The 22,473-nt window shown below is 40.6% G+C and overlaps 1 protein-coding gene across 1 annotated transcript; it reads left to right on the forward strand.

The window, feature by feature from the left end:
- The first annotated feature begins 3,593 nt into the window (after positions 1–3,593).
- Positions 3,594–4,234, forward strand: LOC147906107 (uncharacterized). The gene is made up of 2 exons (XM_087386248.1): positions 3,594–3,884; positions 4,001–4,234. Exons 1-2 carry the CDS (start codon positions 3,594–3,596, stop codon positions 4,232–4,234), a joined length of 525 nt encoding a protein of 174 aa, XP_087242374.1.
- Positions 4,235–22,473: the final 18,239 nt, after the last annotated feature.

Genomic DNA, 22,473 nt, shown 5'->3' on the forward strand with positions numbered 1-22,473 from the left:
TGACCAATGCGTTATGCCAGATATCAATATCTGCAACTACACCGTTCCCATGTGCAAAAATTGTTGCACTCAATTCAAGCATGTCCGCATCCAACATAAACATCCTGCCCTTCTTCTTTCCTTTTGCTATCAAGTGACTCCTTATTTTTCATATCCTCAACAAAGCATCCATGAGGATTAAATCTGACCTACAAGCCGTGCTCAACCATTTGACCAACAGAAACCAGGTTCTTGGTGATATTCAGAACATGAAATACATCAGACAGGTATTTCTTTTTCCCATCCTGCATAGACAAAGGAATTTTACCAATCTGCACAATAGGATGTGTAGTATCATCACTAGTCTCGACAAATCCTGGTCTTTCCATTTTCCTTGCATCCTACATCCATTCTGCATGACCTATCATGTGGTTTGATGCACTTGAGTCAACATACCACACATCATTGCTTTCTTCTGCACTTGTCACAGAATTGGTCATGTGCTACACCATAAACAGATGCTCATTTTTGTCATCACCTTGTCTACTAGAAGATGCATAATTCCCTTGTTGCAATTTTCCATTCAGGATGTCATTTTGCTTTTTATAGCAGTCTTTAGCCATATGACCCATTTTACCACAGTAGTAGCATTCAACATTGCTGTTTGCATTTTGGCCTCTCTGCCATCCACCACGACCTCTTTGGCCCCCCTGCCTCTAGAGTTACCACGTCCTCCTCCATAGGACTGATTTTCTTGAGTTTGCTGCATATTTTGATTTCTACCATGGCCTCCAGATCGGCCTCCTCTACCTCTGCCTCTACCTCTTCCAGCATTTGAGTAGAAGACACTTTCTTTTGAAGTTCCTCCTAAAGAAGATGCACCACCATTTCTCTGCTCTTCAGAAAAAGGGTGTCTCAATCTGAGACAATGCACTCATCACTTTCTGGCTGTGCTACGTGTAGAGATTTGCTCCCAAACTCGAAAAAGGAAAGCAACACTGGTCCTCTTACCAAGACACTGCAAACTTGGTTTGCTTTTGAGATCCTTACCACGAACCAGGCTCTGATACCATGTGAAGATAGTGGGAGAGAAGGAAGGAGTCTCACTTGCAGCCTTCTCACATACACAATGGGGGAATACACACAAAGGTGGAGGCTAAAAATAGTTTTCCTCTTCTTAGTTGTGAAAGCCAAAAGAACTCTAATACAAAGAAATAGAAGAACCCTATATGTGGGTCTCAAACCAAACTCAGCTAACTAAGGTGGCATACTAACTGAGCCACGAGCTAGAGTACATAAGGATAGCTGTGATCCAGCTATTATTCATGGGCGGTTTACCAACCGATATACAGCTAACAAGTCGGTGACATAAATGCACAATGGTCACCCTGGCATATCACGAGTGGAGCTCGATATCTCAACATACTCCTCTTTTTAAATTGCATTAACTGTCTTCCAATGAGAATCATTGGGAATATAATTTTCTTCAAGAACTTTATTTCAAATCTCTCATTTGACAATATTTTCTAGTTGCATCCAATAGAGCATTTTTATCTCCTCCTCTTTGCGAAATGCACTTCATTCTTCGGCTTCTCGTCATTTTGAAAGCTCTTCATTTATCTTCTCCTCCTCCTTGTGGTTGTGAACGAGTTGTTTACTTGTCATTGCAAGAAAACTTCATTTCGTGTTTCCTCCTCATTTGCAAAAGCACTTCCATTCTCATCTCCTGCTCCTTGTAGTTGAGAAAGCTATCTTTATAGTTTCTCTTTCTTTCCATATCATATTCAAAATGGATCTCTTAACAATAATATCTGCTATGGAGAAAAGTATGATGAGTCGCCCACAACAAAGAGTTCATGAGGAGCACAAGGTAGACATGAATCACTGAGAGAGTACAAATAGGAAGAGTTCTCTGCTCAAAACCACCAGAAGCTTGGGGGGCTCAATATGTATAAACACTATATAATATCACTTCTGTTCAACGCCTATCTGTAAAACCCCTTATCTGTAAAAAATTACTTTAGAATATGTTAAACCCACATGCTACGCTCACATGTTTATGAGGGCCCCCCTCCCTCGAAAGAATCTAGGAGAAGGAAGAGCTCAAGAAAAAGAAAAGATTCAAAATAACAAGTACACAAAATGAATGCAAGTAGAGAAGAGCTATATGGTTTGCTCAAAATGTCAATTTGTAGTGCTCATTTTGGGCCATATCCTTAGGTTGAAGCACAAGCCGTTGAAGAAAGATAGAGAGATTTGATTATTATTTGATAGTATTTAATAATCATGGTCTACTTAATGACTAGATGATATGGAGCAAGCATAGCATTTGACATAGAATCTACCAATCATCCTGCTTTGGGAACTAAGTGTTTTTTGAGAAGGCTTATAAGGTGTTCATAAACATCATTATTAAGTCTTGATATCTTAAAGAATATCACATTCAATTGATATCATCAACTCATTCTATAATTTTAGTTGTATTTGCTTTAAAACTCTCAAATTTAGCTAAACTTTTAAGAGTTGTTTTTTTTAATAATTTGTTAGATAGAGTGTTCTACCTTTATTCAAAAGTATTTATAGAAATTGTTTTGGACATCACACTAGTCCAAATTTAATAAAATGGGTGTTTATAGCCTTGGGATGCTCCATTAGCATTGCAAAAATAGGTCCCCATGGAGGCTTGTCATGATCCCAGAGTAGGATAACCTGATTTGACATGTTATTTAAGTTAATTGCATGGCAGAAACAATGTTTGTAGGGCCAATCACAATATTTGGGCATTTTGGAAGAAACAATGTTTGTAGGCCAATCACAATGCTTGGGCATTGGAATTGTGTGCTAGCAAGGCTTCAAATAATAGCTACCAGGTTGGCATTGTACAGCTGAGCAAAAAGACAATGCAATAGTGCAAGTACCATGGGCACTTCAAGTTGGCTACCACCAGTAGGGCTAAGATAGAACCATCTGTGGGCATGTTGAGACTTGTTTAGTGATGTAATGGGGAATGGTTTAGGGAAGTGGGTCGGGTTAGAGATTGTGTGGAATCCAACAAACGACCAACAACAGTGAGCCTGATTTCGAGCACTTTCGAGCCCGAAATCAATGACAATCACTCTGAATAATCCCCCCATGTGGAGGGTCAGAGTGAGGCGAGGGCCGATGACATGGCACAGTGCATCGATGACGTGGTGCACACAATCGCCACATCGCGTAGTAGGACTAGCGAGCTTTGAATTGCATGGTGGGTGGCAACCGCTTCGAGTGTGGGCATTTAATACAAATGGGGGAGGCTGATTCCCATTTCGAAAATGGACCGATCGAATCGTTGAGATGTAATCTCAGCCAAGCTCGGACCTTTACGCCTACCGGCTTCTTTGAAGGTTTGTTGCAAGTTCCGTCATTTTGATTTTTCTATTTTGGAAAACCGTTGGACTACAAACATTGAATTTTCTAATTTTGGGAATCAAGCTGGCCGAGGCCTACATTATTTTCCAAGATCAAAGGCTTGCTGGCCCAGGCCTGCAGCCCAAGGATGTACGGCTTCTAAAGCCAATTCTGTTTGTGGCTTGGCAGTCATCTTCTCCACAAAGATCAGCTTTCAATCCAGATCAATGGCCTATACCCATATTGCCAATGCTCTGCCCTTGCTCATCTTTGTGGTCTGGTGCCCTGTCTTGTCTCTCGGCGTACTTAATAACACTGGAACAACTGTGATTGTCAAGTCTAACACCGATTTCGGTTTCTTCCTTCCTCCACAACCCGGCCAACTGATCGGCGATCATGAGGCCGATGGCATTGCATTCTGCACGAGCCCTGACCTTGATTCTGATTCCGCATGCCAGTCCTTCCCTTCGGGTTTCATCCAGACGGCTAATTTTGAGAACAATACCACATACGCGCAGGTGATAACCTAGCACCTTTCTTCCTCACGAGTGTATGGGATGCGCCCTCTTTGGTTTAGAGTGCGATCATGCATGTGACATCTACTTATAACTCTTTGTGGTGCTCGGTGCTGCAGGTAACGGGTAGTATAAATGGGCAGATCTACACAAATCAATCGGACGAAGGTGGACAGTATGACCACAACAATTCCCCCATAAATGGAGCATGTGCGGGCTACTCTTTCTTCGTCAACTTGGTCGAGCCTGCAAACAATCGCTACTGCGTTCGTTGTTGCCAACAAAAACATGACTGCCCTACAGGAAAATCTACGGAGGGTTGCCCCGGTGTCATCCCGGGCGTATACACCTGAGTCAATGAGGAACAATACTTTAAGAAAGTCTCTTACCTATATTGTTACTTTCTCTTTGTCAATAGCATGCCTAGACTTGCTGACAATGAAATAAAAAACCATGCAGCTGTCCAATTATGAACTTGGAATTGTTGGTATGGGTTGGTATTTCATGGAGTTTTGTAATAAGTCTAGATTGCCCAAGTGGTCTATTTGGATGGGTGACAATGGAGAATCCATATTAATTCTCCCCTACAAGTTTTTTGACGCGTGCATTCTTCAAGGGACACAAAGTTCAAACTACAGATCCAATTAGACAAAAATATATGATCATCATATTGCTAATATTTTAGACATGTTTAGAAGCTATCCTCTCTAGATGAATATCGCTTGCAACCAGGAAGGTTGTTTGGAACCAAAACATGTTCACATGAATCAAATCAAGCGGGGGGATTGTTAATAATTTCACAAAATTACTACCCTTGAGAGCAATCACAACCTTCCACATATACCTCTTCCATGGTTCGTTTTTGGTTTTTCAATAAGCCCCTCCTCAAGATCGAGTAGGGACTCACTTTGCAATCAACATACATTATCACTCATGTTCTTATCAATATATGACTCTTGATTTGCAACTACAAGCTCTTGAATGAGCAATTCCTTATTAATAACATATTTGATGAGTTAAAGTTAGGGAGATCAAGAGGGGTAGACCTCGGTCCTCTTCCTTTATCAATGATTTACATATATGGTGCCTTCACATATCCGAAGAAGAATGGCTATCCTATAATATTGCAGCAACCTTCCTTAAGTACTATGTGTGATGTCATCGTACCTTAAATAGTTTCTTTAACAAATGTCGACATTTTGATGTAAACAAATGGCATCTAGGAGAGATTCAAAAGAATATCAGAGCTCACGAAGGAGCTGGTGTGGGAGAATCTTTCAATGTTGAACAACTTAATTATTCTAGAATGTTTAATGCTTCTTTTTTTCCTGGACATGTGATATGCGCATGTGCCTTTGTTGGATGAATACTCTAAGTTTTGTTTAATGCATACATTCACAATATGCATTCTCTATTGTCAAAATATCCTAATGTTCTCTATTCCAGAGTACCCTGAGAGAACTATAGATGTAATGGTGTCCCTAAAAGTACCGAAAAACAATTTAAAGTATAAGTTGTTATATGTGTAGTTACTAACTATGGGTTGGGATGTTTCAGTGCTTTTGTGGCATTGCATGTGTACCACAACACCCTTGGGTCACTACTACAAAACTATTAAAAAATGGCAACTAATTAAAGTGCCATAAGTTTTTGCCATTTTATGTATGAAATGGAAACCAAGTGCCATATATTTTTAACATTTTTTTGTATGAAATGTCAACCAAAAGTGCCATATACTTTGTCCATTTTTTGGATATGGCAAATAAAAATGCCATTTTTTTGTATGAAATGGCAACAAAAAGTGCCATTTGTTTTTGCCATTTTTTTGTATGAAATGGCACTAGAATTGAGATTAAATGTAAAAGTTTTGGATTATTATGTTTGAAATGACAAATGTAAGATATTAAAGTTACCGATTATTACGTTTGGAATGGAAAAATTTTACATTAATTTTGCCATTTTAATGTAGAAAATGGCAAAAAAAAAGTGACATATAAGTGGCCATTTCTTATGCTAGGAACAACAACAAGTGAAAACATGATTGCCATTTCTCATGTCGTAAATGGCACAAGAGTGTCATTTTTAATATTTTTAATGGAAAAAAAGCGTTATAAATATGTCATTGTTCATGTTTTAGATTTAAAAAAGTGGCATTAAAATTTTCATTTATGAAATTCTAAAAGGTAGCATTAAACTAATCTTTTTATATACAGGTTTTAAATATGGCAATAAAGTGGGATATGTTCTAAATGGATTCCAAATGCATAAAAAATTATATTAAAGTCTTGATTTTACATGTTCTATACAGAAAAAATAAGTGACAAAAGCTATGATATCTTTAAATTAGGTTCCAAGTGAAAATAATGGTTAAAATTGAGGAAACTCAATACTTTTCTTTATTTCTTATCTTTAATGCATCGTAAAATTTTAAGAAAATATAAATTCCTCTAGTTTCCTTGTATAACATTGTCTCCAATGATAAATAATTATTCCTGAATTATTATCCATTAATGGAACGCCATATAAAACCATACAATTTCATTTTGTAAAAGATATTATTCATTGGTTGATTAAAATTAAAAACTACATTTTATTGGTATTAAAATTACACAAAATTTTATAAACAAATTATATGAAGACTTTTCTATAGTTTTTTCCTTTGTTTTTAGATTATATGATATTTAAAAGAAAATGTATCTAAATTATGTTAGATATCAATGCTCCACTCTTGTGTAACTATGCGGGAACCAGCTAAATCTACTTGTAAGCCCCCCATATGAGGAGAAGGCATTTGAGTAGCTCGGTTATCCGGTAGGTCCTGGTTTAGACACTAGATGGGGGCCATGTGTGGCCTGATGGCTAGACGGCTTCTGATACGGTTGGCACACCGCCAACTAAGCTACATGCAAGTGCGAGAAAGCATCCCTTGAGTGACCGCACTCAGGGTAGACGGAGCATTTCCCAGGGCAGCCCACTCTCGGGTTGCGGGGCCCGTTTGGAGCCTCAGATGATCTCGGATGGCTGTGGGCCGAACGGTAACCATAGGTTAGTTGCTCTATTTTGCGCACCGGTTCTATCGTATGGTCGGTGGCCTATTTCGGGACCGACCCCCAGTCGATCGTTTTGGGTGGACTGGGTCGGCCACCCAATTGAGCCTGATCGATTACGACTGGTGGCTATATAAGAGCAAGCCCGTGAAGCCCATTTCATCACTGGCTACAGCAACCCTAATTCCTTATCATCTAGCCTCCATCTTCTACTATTTTCGGCATGCCATCGAAGCTTCTTTCACAGGAGCGCACGGTTGGGAGGCAGCACCATCTATTGTATCAATTCTACAGTAATCAAATTTTTTATTCTCCATACTATCTTGTTTTCTCTCTTGCGTACGAGATCCTGTTATCTGTTGAGCACAGACGTTGTATTATTTTCTTACATGGTATCAGAGCCTGGACTCTAGCAAGAAGATTTGGTAGTGTGTTTTTGTTTGCGAGCAGATTATGAGAGATGGCCCAGCCCGCAAGACTGCGAATCCCACCGTTCGGTGAAAGCGGAAAGTTGGATGGCTCTAACTATCCTCTCTGGAAGTTCAAGATGAAGACCATCCTAAGTGCATATGAGCTTTGGGACACTGCTACTGGGGTGGACGTGAGGCCGGTTCTGAGACCGGATCCAGCCAATGTAGGACAACAGATAGTACCAACTGCGGATGAGATTCTCGCGTGGACAAGAAGAAATGCAGATGCGCTGTGTTCTATTGTCTGCAGAGTTAGTGATTCCATCATGGCGTTAATTCAACATGTCACCACAGCGGAGGAGGCATGGACAGTCTTGAAAAATCAGTACGAGACCACGAATCAGATGCGGATTCAGAATCTGGAGACTCAACTCGCGAACGTGAAGTCTGAGTCTGAAGCAGCAGAGAAGTTCATCACCGAGGTAAAGAATCTGCGCGATCAGATGACTGCGATTGGCATCACCATCACCAGCGAGAATCTAGCACGAAGGTGCATACGGATTCTCCCACCAAAGTACGACGGTCTTGTTACAGTGCTAAATACGCAAAACAGAAATCCGCCCCTCAACTTTGAGGATTTCAGTGTGATGCTTCTGGAGGAGGAGATGCATCAAAAGACGAGGACTGGAGAAGATTTGGCTTTTTGGACCCGATCAAAGAAAGGTAAGGGTAAGGACTCTAGTAACCCATGTTCTTCTGATGATAAAAAGAGAAAGAAGAAGATCAAGTGCTTCTATTGCGACAAGGCAGGGCACAAGCAGAATGAGTGCCGAAAGAAGATTGCAGATGAGAAGAACGGAGTAAAGAAAGAGTCCAGCAACAGCGCGCAGGCAGTACCAATAGAGCTATTCATCGCAATTGAGAAGATTTGCACGGAGGCAGTTCATGTACCTGCGGATAAACCTTGGATCATTGACAGTGGTGCATCACGCCACATGACCAGTCAGAAGGATTGGTATACCTCTCTACAGCCGATAGGCAATGACATCATGGTAGCAATCGGCAATGATGCAAAAGGTCCAGCAAAAGGAAAAGGTACAATTGCTCTCAAGTTAGATGGAGTTGTAAAACAATTATCCAATGTTCTTTATGTGCCAAATATCAAGAGGAACTTATTGTTTGTTTCTGCGATCACGGATCGGGACCTCAAGGTTCAATTTGATAAGAATGGTGCACAGATCCTGGATCTTCAAGGAAAGGTCGTTGGTAAAGGTACACGGCACAACAACATTTACGAACTCTCAGCTTTCCGTGCTCGAGCAGATTGGAAGAACACTAAGCTGTGGCATGAGAGGTTTGGTCATCTAAACCTTAGTTCTTTGAAGGAGATGCATAAAAGTGGAATGATTGCAGACCTACCAAAAATTTCAGATCTGCCTGATGTATGTGAAGCTTGCATGATGGGCAAGCAGCATCGGCAGCCCTTTCCTAAAGAGGCCAGCAGGGCAAAGGCTCCTCTAGAGCTCTTCTACTGAGGCAGGCTGAGTACAAATCAGCATGTTTTGCTTCTTGTGAGGCAGTGTGGTTGAGGAGGATTTTAGGGGACCTAGGAAGTCTTCACAAGTGCAAGATGGAAAAATAGATATGGTCAATGTATACTAAAGCCCCCTCATGCGAGACCTAGTTGTACCAACAGCAAACTCCACATACTCCTTAGGCTCCACATCATTCACCTCACATTCCATAGCCCTTGCTGAATCCATCCTTGCACTCATATCTTTAGTTTTTGTTTTTCTAAAGAACTCTCTAGCCCTCTCGAAATTCAGGTCTAGCTTGATTCTCTAAATGTTTTTTATGGCCTTGCCCAGATTTCCTTGACCTTTTCTGAATTGTTATTGTCAATTAGAATTGAACCTGAATGTCTTCTTCTTGGAACTGGTGTGCTAACTATTTGATACTCAGGTTTGTGGGAGTCATCTTTATGGATTGCAGAGGATATGGACTTTGGTCTTTTCTTTTGCACTATTCTAAAATCTCCAAGGTCAATCCCACCTTTGTGTGCCACTCCAAGTTTTGTAGCCACATCATTTGTAAGGTCAATGAAATTTCCTTTCGAATAGGATTGTTTACTCCACATAGATTCTCTTCTTCTCAAATTTTGCACTGTCGGACCTTCACCAATATGCTTGCCTCTCATGTAGGATCCTTGTTTACTACTTTGCAAGATTGCTATAGTCGTTTCAGTGATGCATGCATCATACAATGACACATACTTGATGCCATTGTTTGTGCTCAACCAATACCACATATTGATTCAGACAGGTTAGTCCTAGGAGCAAGGTAATGTTCTTCAGCCTCCATCTCCTACACAAGAATAGGAAATCAACTTTGGTAAGGAGGAAGCAGTGATGCAAAATTTTAATGGATTAACAATGTTAAAATTTTCAAGTCACTTACTTTCAAAATGTATTCTCCCCAGTGGTAAACTCTTGAATGCCACCACATAAGCCATGTCTAAATAAAGTAGATGTTGCCTTCTCATGGTCCGCCCGCTCAGAGGGGGACATGGAATCCCAGAGGTAGAGGTCACTCTGGAAGAGGAGGAAATCAAGGAAGTACTCCTAGATGCGAGGGAAATTGCAACTATTGTGGCATCCCAGGCCATTGGGAACTAGAATGCAAAAAGAAACAAAGGGACTTAGGCAATGCAGGCCAGTCAAATAGGTCTCACAACCCTCATCGAGGAAACCATCATCAACGGCAATCCGCCCACTATGCCTATGATGAAAACTCTCAGGACTATCAACACAAAGTTCTCATATCGCATCTTAGATTCAGAAGGATGAGGACACATGGTGGTTTGACTCTGGTGCAAGCAACCGCATGACACCTGAGAAAGAATGGTTCTCTAATCTCCGTCCCAATCGAAATCCAAAAGAGAACGTCATGATGGGGGATGACACACCCCACAAAATCAAAGGGATCGGTAGCATACCCTTGCACAGTAATGCAAGCACCGCAGGGAGCATTGGAGATGTGTTCTATGTCCCCACAATGGCACAAAACCTTCTCTCTGTTGGACAGATGACTGAGAGTGACATGGAAGTCGTCTTCAACAAGTATGGATGTACCATGAGAGAGCTCAAGAGTCTTGAATGCATCATTTCTCAGGGTGTTAAGATTGGAAAAATGTTCAAGCTATCTTCTGCCATTCTAATCCAGAGAGCCCTAGCAGCTCATCATCAGAATCAAGATGCCTATTTGAGTACATTATGGCACAAGAGGTATGGTCATCTCAACTTCAAAAGCCTTGTAGCCCTCAAAAAGACAAACATGGTACAGGGGCTTCCACAATTGTACTTTCAAAAAGATGTATGTGAGGCTTGTTGCATGGGTAAGCAACACAGAGAGCACTTTCCAACATCTTCGACTCGAAGTACCGATGTTCTTTAGATCATCCATTCAGATCTATGGGGTTTGGCTACTACACTGTCTCTTTGTTGAGCCAGCCTCCTTCAAAGATGCAGTGCAAGTCCCTGAGTGGAAACATGCAATGGATGAAGAGTACAATGCTCTTCTCAAGAATCAGACTTGGACCTTGATAGATCTTGCTACAGAGAAGAAGCCCATAGGATGCAAATGGGTTTACAAAGTCAAACTCAACTCAATTGGTAAGGTTGATAGATACAAGGCCAGGTTGGTAGCCAAGGGATATGCCCAAGAGTATGGCACAGAATATGAGGAGACCTTTGCACCAGTTGCAAAGATGACTATTGTCAGGACAGCCATAGCTCTTGCAGCTCACTTTGATTGGCCCATCCACTAGATGGATGTGAAGAATGCCTTCCTCAATGGTTTTTTATATGAAGAAATCTACATGATACAACCTCCAGGTTATGCTATTACTGGGATGGAAAAGAAGGTCTGTAGGTTGCAGAAATCACTTTATGGTTTGAAACAAGCTCCTCGTGCATGAAATGCAAGGATTCATCGTCACTTTCTAACATCTGGTTTTCAGCTATCAAATTTAGATCCATCTCTTTACATCAAAAAAACTACAAAATACATCCTTCTTGTAGTACTCTATGTTGATGACTTGATAATCACCAGCTCCAATGGACATCTCATCTCAGAAACAAAGAGTCAGCTTACCTCAGAGTTTGACATGAAGGATATGGGAGAACTCCATGATTTTCTTGGTATAGAAATATGGAGAGATGACACAGGAATCACACTTTCTTAGGGAAAGTACACTCAAAAGGTACTTAAGCAGTTTCATCTACATGACTGCAAGCCACTCCCTACTCCTATGGAATGCAATATCAAGTTGTCACCACTTGACACTTCTCCAGCTTCAGATCCTCTACAGTACAGACAACTCATTGGCAACTTGATCTATTTGACAATCACCAGACCGGACATATCTTATGCAGTTGGTGTGCTTAGCCAGTTCATGCAGAATCCCAAGAAGACTCATCTCCTTGCAGCCCATCTCCTTGCAGCGAAGAGAGTACTCAGATACCTTCATGGTACATGGGATCATGGACTACATTATGCCAGGTCATCCGACTTACATTTCCATGGTTACACAGATGCTGACTGGGCAGGAAGTGTAAATGATAGAAGATCCACCAGTGGATACTGCTTTAGTCTTGGCTCTGCAACCTTGTCATGGCAAAGCAAGAAGCAACCAACAGTGGCATTGTCTTCCACTGAAGCAGAGTACAGAGGATCCACTAATGCAACATGTGAAGCAATTTGGTTCAGAAGGCTTCTTTCAAAGATTGAGATACTTTCTAGAGACCCTACTGTGCTCTATTTGGACAATATGAGCAGCATTCAACTAGCAAAGAACCCAATGTTTCATGCCAGAACAAAACACATTGAAATGCATTATCACTTTGTTCATGAGAAAGTTCTTAGTGAAGAAATCGACTTGATACATTGTCCCACACAAGAACAAGTCGCAGATATCTTCACCAAGCCACTTTCCCTTGATAAGTTTGCACACTTTCGACATCATCTTGGCATTCGCCAATTGCAACTTAAGAGGGGGAAGTGAACTCTAAGTTGTACACCTTTGTACATACTTTTTTCCACTGTGCTCTTTTTTGCACTCTTGTGCATCTTTTCTGATCTTTATTTTTGTTGCCGTTATGCAACAGTCAGAAAATCCAAAAATTGTGTCTTGTAACTCACCCTCTTCTTATGCAGTGCAATTTAAGAGGGGGTGTTGAGAATGGTGTGTGTAAATTGCACCATAAGGGTTATGGGACAAACCCTAACCCTAACCCTAAGGGGTCCATGTATATATTCCTATTTTCCTTGGAATACAATTAGTGTACAGGTAGCTATATCATGTGCAATCCTCTCTCTCTCCCTCTCTCTCATTTCCATTAACACTTGGCTTGCGTATTTGTGCTATACATTTTTGTCAAAGTATCCCATGCCTCCATCGGCGTGCTTACATCCACAATCATAGAATCTGAAATACTAATAGATAGCTAGTACATAACTTTCTTGGCTCTCTCATGCTAGCCTTTAAATGCTTGCAACTCTTGTTGATTGGGAACATTAGGAATAACTGGTTCTTGTTTAGCTCCAGTAATGAACTCCCAATAGCCTTTTCTGTTAAGGAAATTCATCATTCTAAACTTCCATGCTGGGAAGTTGTTCTTGTCAAGCTTTTTAGTGACTATCTGTGATAGAGCATCAGACGCCATTACAAAACACTGCAGAAATATTTTGTCACTGCAAAAAACACTTCTTTTGCCTCACAAGGGCAAATTTGCAAAATTGACGAAAGTGGTATTTGACCACACAGTCACTTCCTAGTGACGATTTTGCATCAACAGGCAATAAGAATGATTCTGTCACTCCAAATATCTCTACACATAGGCATATGATGCAATTTCTGTGGCAACTTTTTACCAACTTGCAGATTAGTGGTCGCACAGCAAAAATAGGGCACCTTTCTAAGTGCATGCGGAAAACTTCCGCCACCAAAACGGGCCCCAAAACGGCCTCGAATTAAAAAAATAATGTCACCAAGGGCTTTGCCCTTATCCTGTAGCATATACTACCCTCTCGCCACACTATGAAGGGCGTCCCAATCTGAGACAGTGCACTCTTGCACTTTTCAGCTGTGCTACTTGCAGAGATTTGCTCCCAAACTCGAAAAAGGAAAGCAAGACTGATCCTCTTACCAAGACACTGCGAACTTGGTTTGCTTTCTTGAGCTCCTTACCATGAACCGAGCTCTGATACCATGTGAAGAGAGTGGGAGAGAGGTAAGGAGTCTCACTTGCAGCTTTCTCACATACACAATGGGGGATACACACAAAGGTGGAGGTTGAAAACATTTTTTTTCTTCTTAGTTGTGAAAGCCAAAAGAACTCTCTCTTAGTACAAAAGGAATAGATAAACCCTATATGTGGGTCTCAAACCAAACTCAGCTAACTTAGGTGGCATACTAACTGAGCCACTAACTAGAGCACATAAAGATAGCTGTCATCCAGCTATTATTCATGGGGTACCAACCACATCTGCAGCTAACAAGTCGATGACATAAATGAACAACGGTCACCCTGGCATATCACGAGTGGAGCTCGATATCTCAACATGCATATGGTATTAGATGTGCATGATATTTTTCAAAAGCCTCAAACCAAGTGATTTCAAGTCCTATGCAAAGAATCATGGCCATTTGATGTCATTTTCATTGGATATTTCCTAGTTTCACACCATGCATCATGCATGGTTGTTTGAAAAGCATGCATCTATCAACTTCTAGCCATGCAAATGACATTTGATAAGCATCATACTTTGTGCAAGTAGTAAAATGGGTGAGTTAAGGCTTGTGCAAAGTATCATGGCCATTTGGTGTCATTTTCATGGCATGGAATGGATATTTCCTAGTTTTTCACCATGCATCATGCATCAGTATTCAAAAACATGAATCGGTGTGCTTGTAGCCCTGAAAATGGTATTTGATGGACAAAATACTTTGATCAAGCCTTAAACTCGGTAATTTTAATGTCTGTGCAAAGTGTCGTAGCCATCTGATGTCATTTGCATGGCTTGGAATGGATATTTCCTAGTTTTTCACCATGCATCATGCATGAATGTTGAAAAACATGCATTGATGTGCTTCTAGCAATCATGAAAATGGTATTACATAGACACAAAACTTTGTAAAAGCCTTAAAATAGGTGATTTCATGGCCTGTGCAAAGTTTCATGACCATCTCATCTCATTTTCATGACTTGGAATGCATCATGCATGAGCATTGAAAAACATGCATTGGTGTGCTTCTAACAATAAAAATGGTATTTTCTAGGAGTGATACTTTGCACAAGCCTTAAACAAGGTAATTTCAATGCCTGTGCAAAGTATCATGCCCATCTAATGTCAATTACATGGCTTGGAATGGATATTTTCTAGTTGTTCACCATGCATCAGTGTACTTCTAGCCATAAAAATTAATTGGCCTAGTCCTTGACCCCCAATTAATTGCACTAGCATTGAAATACATGCATCAGTGTACTTCTAGCCATAAAAATTAAAGAAAAAAAGACCCTTGCAAGGTTTTGAGCTGATTTGATGGTGGGATATAAGGATGCGGATGTCCATTGTGCATTTTTCCTTCACATACATAGCATCCACATGCAAATATGGGCATTCTAATTCCCCGGTGTCACATCCAACATCCAATGCACCTTACACTTTGCAAGGACATTAAAACAACTTGTTTCAAAACCCTTGCAAAGTTTGGTGCTGATCTACCGGTGTGGTATACAGATGTCGGTGTCCATTGCGCTTGTTTCCTTCATATACATAGCATCCACATGCAAATATGAGCATTCTTGTTCCATGTGGCACATAAAGCATCCAATGCACCTTACACTTTGCAAGGACATTAATTTTTAAAAAAAAAAGTCCCTTGCAAATTTTGGTGCTGATCCGATGGGTGGAATATATGGATTTCAGTGTCCATTGCACATTTTTCCTTCATATCGCATAGCATCCATGTGCGAATATGTGCATTCTTGTTCCACGGTGTCACATACGGCATCTGATCCACCTGATGCTTTGGAAGGACATTAAAAACAAAATTTTCAAGACCCTTGCAAAGTGTGGTGCTGATCCGACAATGGGAGATACGGATGCGGATGTCCATTGTGCATTTTTCCTTCACATACATACATAACATCCACATGCAAATATGGGCATTCTTGTTCCTCAGTGTCAGATCTGGTATCCAATGCACCTTACACTTTGCAAGGACATTAAAACAAATTGTTTTAAGACCCTTGCAAAGTTTGGTGCTGATCCCCGACGGTGTGGTATACGGATCTTGGTGTCCATGGGACATTTTTGCTTCATATCGAGTAGGATTCATGTGCGAATATGTGCATTCTTGCTGCATGGTGGCACATACAGCATCCGATCCACGTGATACTTTGGAAGCAAATTAAAAGTAATTTTTTAAAGACCCTTGCAAAATTTGGAGCTGATCCGACGGTATGCAAATGTCCATTGTGCAATTTTCCTTCACATACATAGCATCCACATGTAAATATGGGCATTCTTATTTCCCAGTGTCACATCCGGCATCCAATGCACCTTACATTTTGTAAGGACATTAAAACAACTTGTTTTAAGACCCTTGCATGCTGATTTGGCAGTGTGGTATAAGGATGTCGGTGTCTGTTGCGCTTGTTTCCTTCATATACATAGCATCCATAGAATATGAGCATTCTTGTTCCTTGGTGGCACATCCAGCATCCGATGCACCTTACACTTTACATGACATTAAAAAAATATTAATTAAAGACCCTTGCAAAGTTTGGAGCTGATCCGATGGTGGGATATGTACACGTGAATGTCCATTGTGCATTTTTCCTTCACATACATAGCATCCACGCGGCAAATATAGGCATTTGAATTCCACAGAGTCACATCCAGAATCCAATGCACCTTACACTTTGCAAGGACATTAAAAAAACTTGTTTTAAGACCCTTGCAAAGTTTTGTGCTGATCCGGTGGTGTGGTATACAGATCTCGGAGTCCATTGCGCTTGTTTCCTTCATATACATAGCATCCAGATGCGAATATGAGCATTCTTGTGCCCCAGTGGCACATCGGCATCCCATGCACCCTAAACTTTGCAAGGTCATTAAAACAACGTTTTTAAAGACCCTTGGCAAAGTTTAATGCTGATCCAACGGTGGAATATATGGATGTTAGTGTGCGTTGCACATTTTTCCTTCATATTGCGCAGCATCCAAGTGCAAATATGTGCATTCTTGCTTCCCGGATGCACATATGGTATCCGATCCACCTGATACTTTGGAAGGACATTAAAACCAAATTTTCTAAGACCCTTGCAAAATTTGCTGCTGATATGATGGTGGGATATACGGATGCGGATGTCCATTGTGCATTTTTCCTCCACATACATAGCATCCACATGCAAATATGGGCATTCTTGTTCCCGGTGTCACATCCGGCGTCCAATGCTCCTTACACTTTGAAAGGACATTAAAAAGACTTCTTTTAATACCTTTGCAAAATTTGGTGCTGATTTGATGGTGTGGTATACAGATCTCGGTGTCCATTGCACTTGTTTCCTTCATATATGTAGGATCCACATGTGAATATGAGCATTCTTTCTCCCCGGTGGCAAAAATAGCATCCGATGCACCTTACACTTTGCAAGGACATTACAAAATCATGATTTAAGACCCTTGCAAAGTTTGGTGCTGCTCCAACAATGGGCTATATGAATGTCGGTGTCCCTTGCACATTTTACCTTCATATCGCGTAGCATCCACTTGCGAGTATGTGCTTCTTGCTCCCGGTTGTTTTAAGATCCTTTGCAAGGACATTACAACAACTTGTTTTAAGACTCTTGCAAAGTTTGGTGCTGATCCAACAGTGGGATATACGAATGTCGGGGTCCGTTGCACATTTTTCCTTCATATCATGTAGCATCCACGTGCGAATATGTGTATTCTTGCTCCCAATGGCACAAACGGCATCCAATCCACCTGATACTTTGGAAGAAAATTAATACCAAAATTTCTTAGACCTTTGCAAAGTTTTGTGCTGATCTGACGGTGGGATATATGGATGCAGATGTCCATTGTGCATTTTTCCTTCACATACATAGCATCCACATGCAAATATGGGCATTCTTGTTCCCCGATAAAACATCCAGCATCTGATGCACCTTAGACTTTGTAAAAAAATATGTAAACTTACCAAAAAATTTAATTGATAGTACACACCAATTGAATTAGAGCCATATATAATAAGACCTTTAAAAGCAATAACATATAGGAGCATATATCCATTAGACCCCTTCTATGGAAGCAACTTTGCTAAACCACCTGCTAATTAGTCATCATAAGTATCTATCTAGTCATCATGTATGAAACATTAACACTTTAACATCCAAATTAGGAAAGAATACAAGCACCAATTCTTTGATTACCCCATAGATTTAAAAAGGGCCTTGATTTAGGAACCAATAATCCATAGCTACCAAACCTAGACATATGTTCCCATCACGACGACAAATCTTATAAAAAATGCAAAATATTGAATCCACATCATCATGTTTCCTTCCTATAGAGACAATGTAAGAGGAAAATTATTTGACACAATGTAAAGACTACATATCACCACAAAAATCCAGGGTAGGGATTTCAACCCTTCTTTAATGTTTTGGTCTCATTTTATGTCACAAGACATAAACCACTCTTCCTAAAGAGTTTGCAAATGTCCATGTTGCATGCTGGGATATTCTCTCAACCTTCCGAAACTTTTGTAATTTACACTAGTCTTTTGTATTTTAACATCTATGTCGGATCCTGGATGTGACACCAGGGAACAAGAATGCCCATATTTACATGTGGATGCTATGTATGTGAAGGAAAAACACACAACGGACATCCGCATTTGTATATTACACCATCGGATCAGCACCAAGCTTTGCAAGGGTCTTAAAACAATTGGTTTTAATGTCCTTGCAAACTATCAAGTAAATCAGATGCCATATTTGCCACCGGGGAACAAGAATGCACATATGCGCACATGGATGCTATGCGATATGAAGGAAAAATGTGCAATGGACACCGACATCCCTATATCCCACTGTTGGATCAGCACCAAACTTTTCAATGGTCTTAAAACAAGTTATTTTAATGTCCTTACAAAGTGTAAGGTGCATCGGATGCTGGATGTGACACCGGGGAGCAAGAATGCCCATATTTGCATATGGATGCTATGTATGTGAAGGAAGGATGTGCAATGGTCATCCGCATCCATATATCCCACCATCAGATCAATATAAAAATTTGCAAGGGTCTTATGAAATTGTTTTAAATGTTTGTACAAAGTTTTATGTAGATTGGATGCTGTATGTGTCACCGGGGAGCAAAAATGCACATATTCACACATGGATGCTACGCGATATGACAGAACAATGTGCAACGGACACCGACATCCGTATATCCCCCCATCGGATCAGCACCAAACTTTGTAAAGGTATTCAAACAATTTGTTTTAATGTCCTTGCATAGTGTAAGGTGCATTGGATGCTGGATATGATACCAGGGAACAAGAAAGCTCATACCAGGATTATAGTATATTTATTTGTTTGAATTTGAAAGTACTTATTTGAGTTATTAAAATAAAACATTTTAGGTTCCTTAGCTTAGTTATAAATGTCATGACATTCAATTAATTACGTAAAAGTAAAGGAAATTCGACCTTTCTAATTGTTTGTATATATTTACTTATAGACCTTTATATTTATATAATTCATACTTTAGTCTAGAAGTAGTATCTTTTTCTTCATCATAGTTATAGTTAACTATATATGGATTTTCACACACACACACACACACACACACACACACACACACATGCATGCATGCTCTTCCCCTTGGGGTCACAAGACACACACACACACACACACACACACACACGCACGCATGCACGCTCTTCCCCTTGGGGTCCCTTGTGATTTTTGGGTATGCAGACTCATCCCCAACTGGGGGACCTTTGTAATGTTTATGAATAAGGACACCTTACATGAAGGATTTGAGGTACATTATTGGCATTTGTCCCCCACTTGAAGGAATTGGGCTTGTGATTAGGGGGACTAGTAATATTGTACTGGTCATTTATGCTAGCTTTTGGATGGATCGATTATTGTGAATTAAAAGGATATTTTTATTGTAATGATTTGTGCATTTGGATCCTGTTTCTAGTACGATGATGATTTGGAGTCGTATGTCTTGTGCAAAAGAAGGTAACGATGTGAAAAAGGAGGACACCTTGTACATTGTAATAGTGCAACCGTTGCACACCACATATACCTACCATATAGCTAGGTAGAAATGTATGCTTCAAGAAATTATAAGGTTGCATGCTAATCGGATTCTTGAAGAAACTATAAGGTTGCACACTAATTTGAAGATAATTTTAGAAAACAAGTCGATTAGAGAGCTGAACCAAACTTACTAAACGGTAGTGGGGGTGTGGGGGGAAATGGATTTTGGGATTTTTTTTCAAAATGCCGAATTGATTTCGTAGGTTTTCTTTTTTTCCCCTATTTCTTCAATCCCTCCATAGCCAAATCACCAGAGCTTCATTGACATAGCCAACCTGCTTGATCTCCTCATGATCATGGCCCTTCCCCTCGCATAATGGAGCATGCCTTCTTCCTCATCTCCTTTTGTTGCAGTGCCCACCTCTGCTTGCACAAAGCCACTTCCTCCTGCATATCCCACCTCCTGTCCGATGAATTGGAGCACCTCTGCACCTTTAGTTCTCTCATCTCAAAATCCATCCCCCAACACCCCCTCTACTTTGTCAAGAGAGGCAAGAAGGAGATCCTGGTGCTCGAGTACTACCTTCTTGATGTCAGAAAACAACTAGCAAAGCTCGTGGGGGAGCAATTCCTACCTTCCAGGTCTTGTTCGTTGTCCACCATGCACAGGAGCTCTAGTCAAGTGAAGTGAGAGAAGAACACCCCTCCTAAGGTCACCTACATTTTCTATTGATGTATGGTCATGGTCATGGCATGTGCATGACTCCAAGGTGCATTTAGCTTCAGGGATTGCTATCATTCTCTATTCATTCTGTCCCCTGTTTATTTGGTCACTGTGATGGAGCATTTAGCTGCAGAGTTGAGAAGGACATCCATTTTCATCCCATTGATTGGGCTCTAAATACAAATAGGAAAGGGTGGACTCAATAGTTTTGGCCTGCCCTTCCTATTAACCTGTGAGCTTCTGCCAAGAGCACGGATTTTTTGAACACAAACTCCAAAAATTTTGCCTTGCATGAGATGCGTCGATAGCTTCTTCATCAAACTCCTTTTAATCTATTTGCTTACAGTACTGTGAGGTGAATCAACGGAAGGAAGTAAGGGATACAAAATCTTGAAAAGGAGATGCTCTTGGGTACTGATTTAATATTAGAAGATTTTGTGTTATCTATTGGTGGAAAGGAAAAGTTTGTGCCAATCTACATGTCTTTCAATAATCCTAAAGGTTGTGTATATTCCTAACCATATGCAAGTTTGTGTATTTTTCTAACCATATGCAAGTTAGTGTATTTTTCTAACCGTATGCAAGGCAGTGTGAAATTATAGTTTAGAACTTTTTTGTGAACAGTGTTTCTTTCCTAACCATTACTTTGGGAGGATTTGGGGATCAAGGATGCAATAGCTAGATAGTATCCCTTTTTTCACAAACCAAAGAACCTTCTATTGGTGAGGCTCGCTAGGCTCTGACAAGAGTGCTTAACTTGGCCGTGTACAAATCCAAGTCAAGATAGATGGCTATGTGCTATAACATCAATGACAAAATGACCTCTTGTGATTCCCGAGGGGCTTTCTCAAGCACATTGATGTATTTGTATTCACACACACATCTTCGCAGGATCCCATCCTTGCACTTGCAATATAGTTGGCCTACTATCAGCAGCTGATATAGCGCTGCATCCTTAATGAGTTTGTAGGCTCTATCCTTCTTAAGGCCCTGGCAAGTGGTAGGCCATTGGCCAGTGTGACCGAGTATAACAATGCTTGGTGGGTCCACAAAGCAGACAAACTTGTTAGCCAACAAGTAGTGCTTGAACTTCTTGATTGCATAGACCATGAGACCTTCCCTCTCGGTTGTGGTGTAGTTAACCTCAACCTTGTTTAGTTGGTGGCTCACAATGTATACTGGGTAGTCCAGGTTATGCTCCCTTGGTTGGGCTAACACACACCCGATAGCAAAGTTGGAGGCATCAATGTAGGCATGGAATATTAGATTCCAGTCGAGTGATCTCAACACCGATTCGGTGGCTAGAGCTAGTTTGAGGGTTTTGAAGCACTTCTAGCATTCCTCGGTCCACTCAAAGGATACTAGTAGTAATGGGTGGGCTATGTTCATGTAGAATAAGATGAACCTCCTGTAATAGCTCATGTGGCCAATAAATCATTGGACTCCCTTGGTGTTGGTGGGGGGTGGTAACTCCAAGATGAGTTTGATTTTATTGTGGTCCATAGAGATTCCATTCTGGGACACTATGTGGCTAAGAATGATAGCATGCTTGACCCATAACTAGCACTTAAGAGGGTTTAGGGATATGTGGTATAAGCTGCACTTCTCAGGGACGAGCCTAAGGTACTTTAGGTGGTCATCCCACGTTGAGTTCATGCATATGTCATCCAAGAAGACTTCCAAAAAGTCTCTCAAATATTCTTTGAATACCATGATCATCATCTATTGGAACATGGCAGGGGCATTGGTTAATCCGAATATCATCACCCTAGCTACATACACACCCCACTTAGTTGTGAAGGCCATTTTTTGTTGGTCTGATGGGGCGATAGACACTTGGTTGTAACACAAAAACCCATCTAGGAAGCTATAGGATTCCTTTTCGGCTACCCTTTCCAGAACATGTTCACTGAATGGCAAGGGTAGTGGTCACATCTAGTGGCAGTGCTAAACTTTTTCAAATCCATGCATACTCTAATTTTTCCATTTTTCTTTAGGACTATCATGATGGGTGCTACCTATTCCGTATGCTCAATCTCATAGATGAATCTGCATCTATGAGTTTCT

This window comes from Dipteris shenzhenensis, chromosome 1 (assembly GCF_047967505.1).
Source record: "Dipteris shenzhenensis isolate YYH24624 ecotype China chromosome 1, Dip_SZ_1.0, whole genome shotgun sequence".
Classification (NCBI taxonomy): Eukaryota; Viridiplantae; Streptophyta; class Polypodiopsida; order Gleicheniales; family Dipteridaceae; genus Dipteris; species Dipteris shenzhenensis.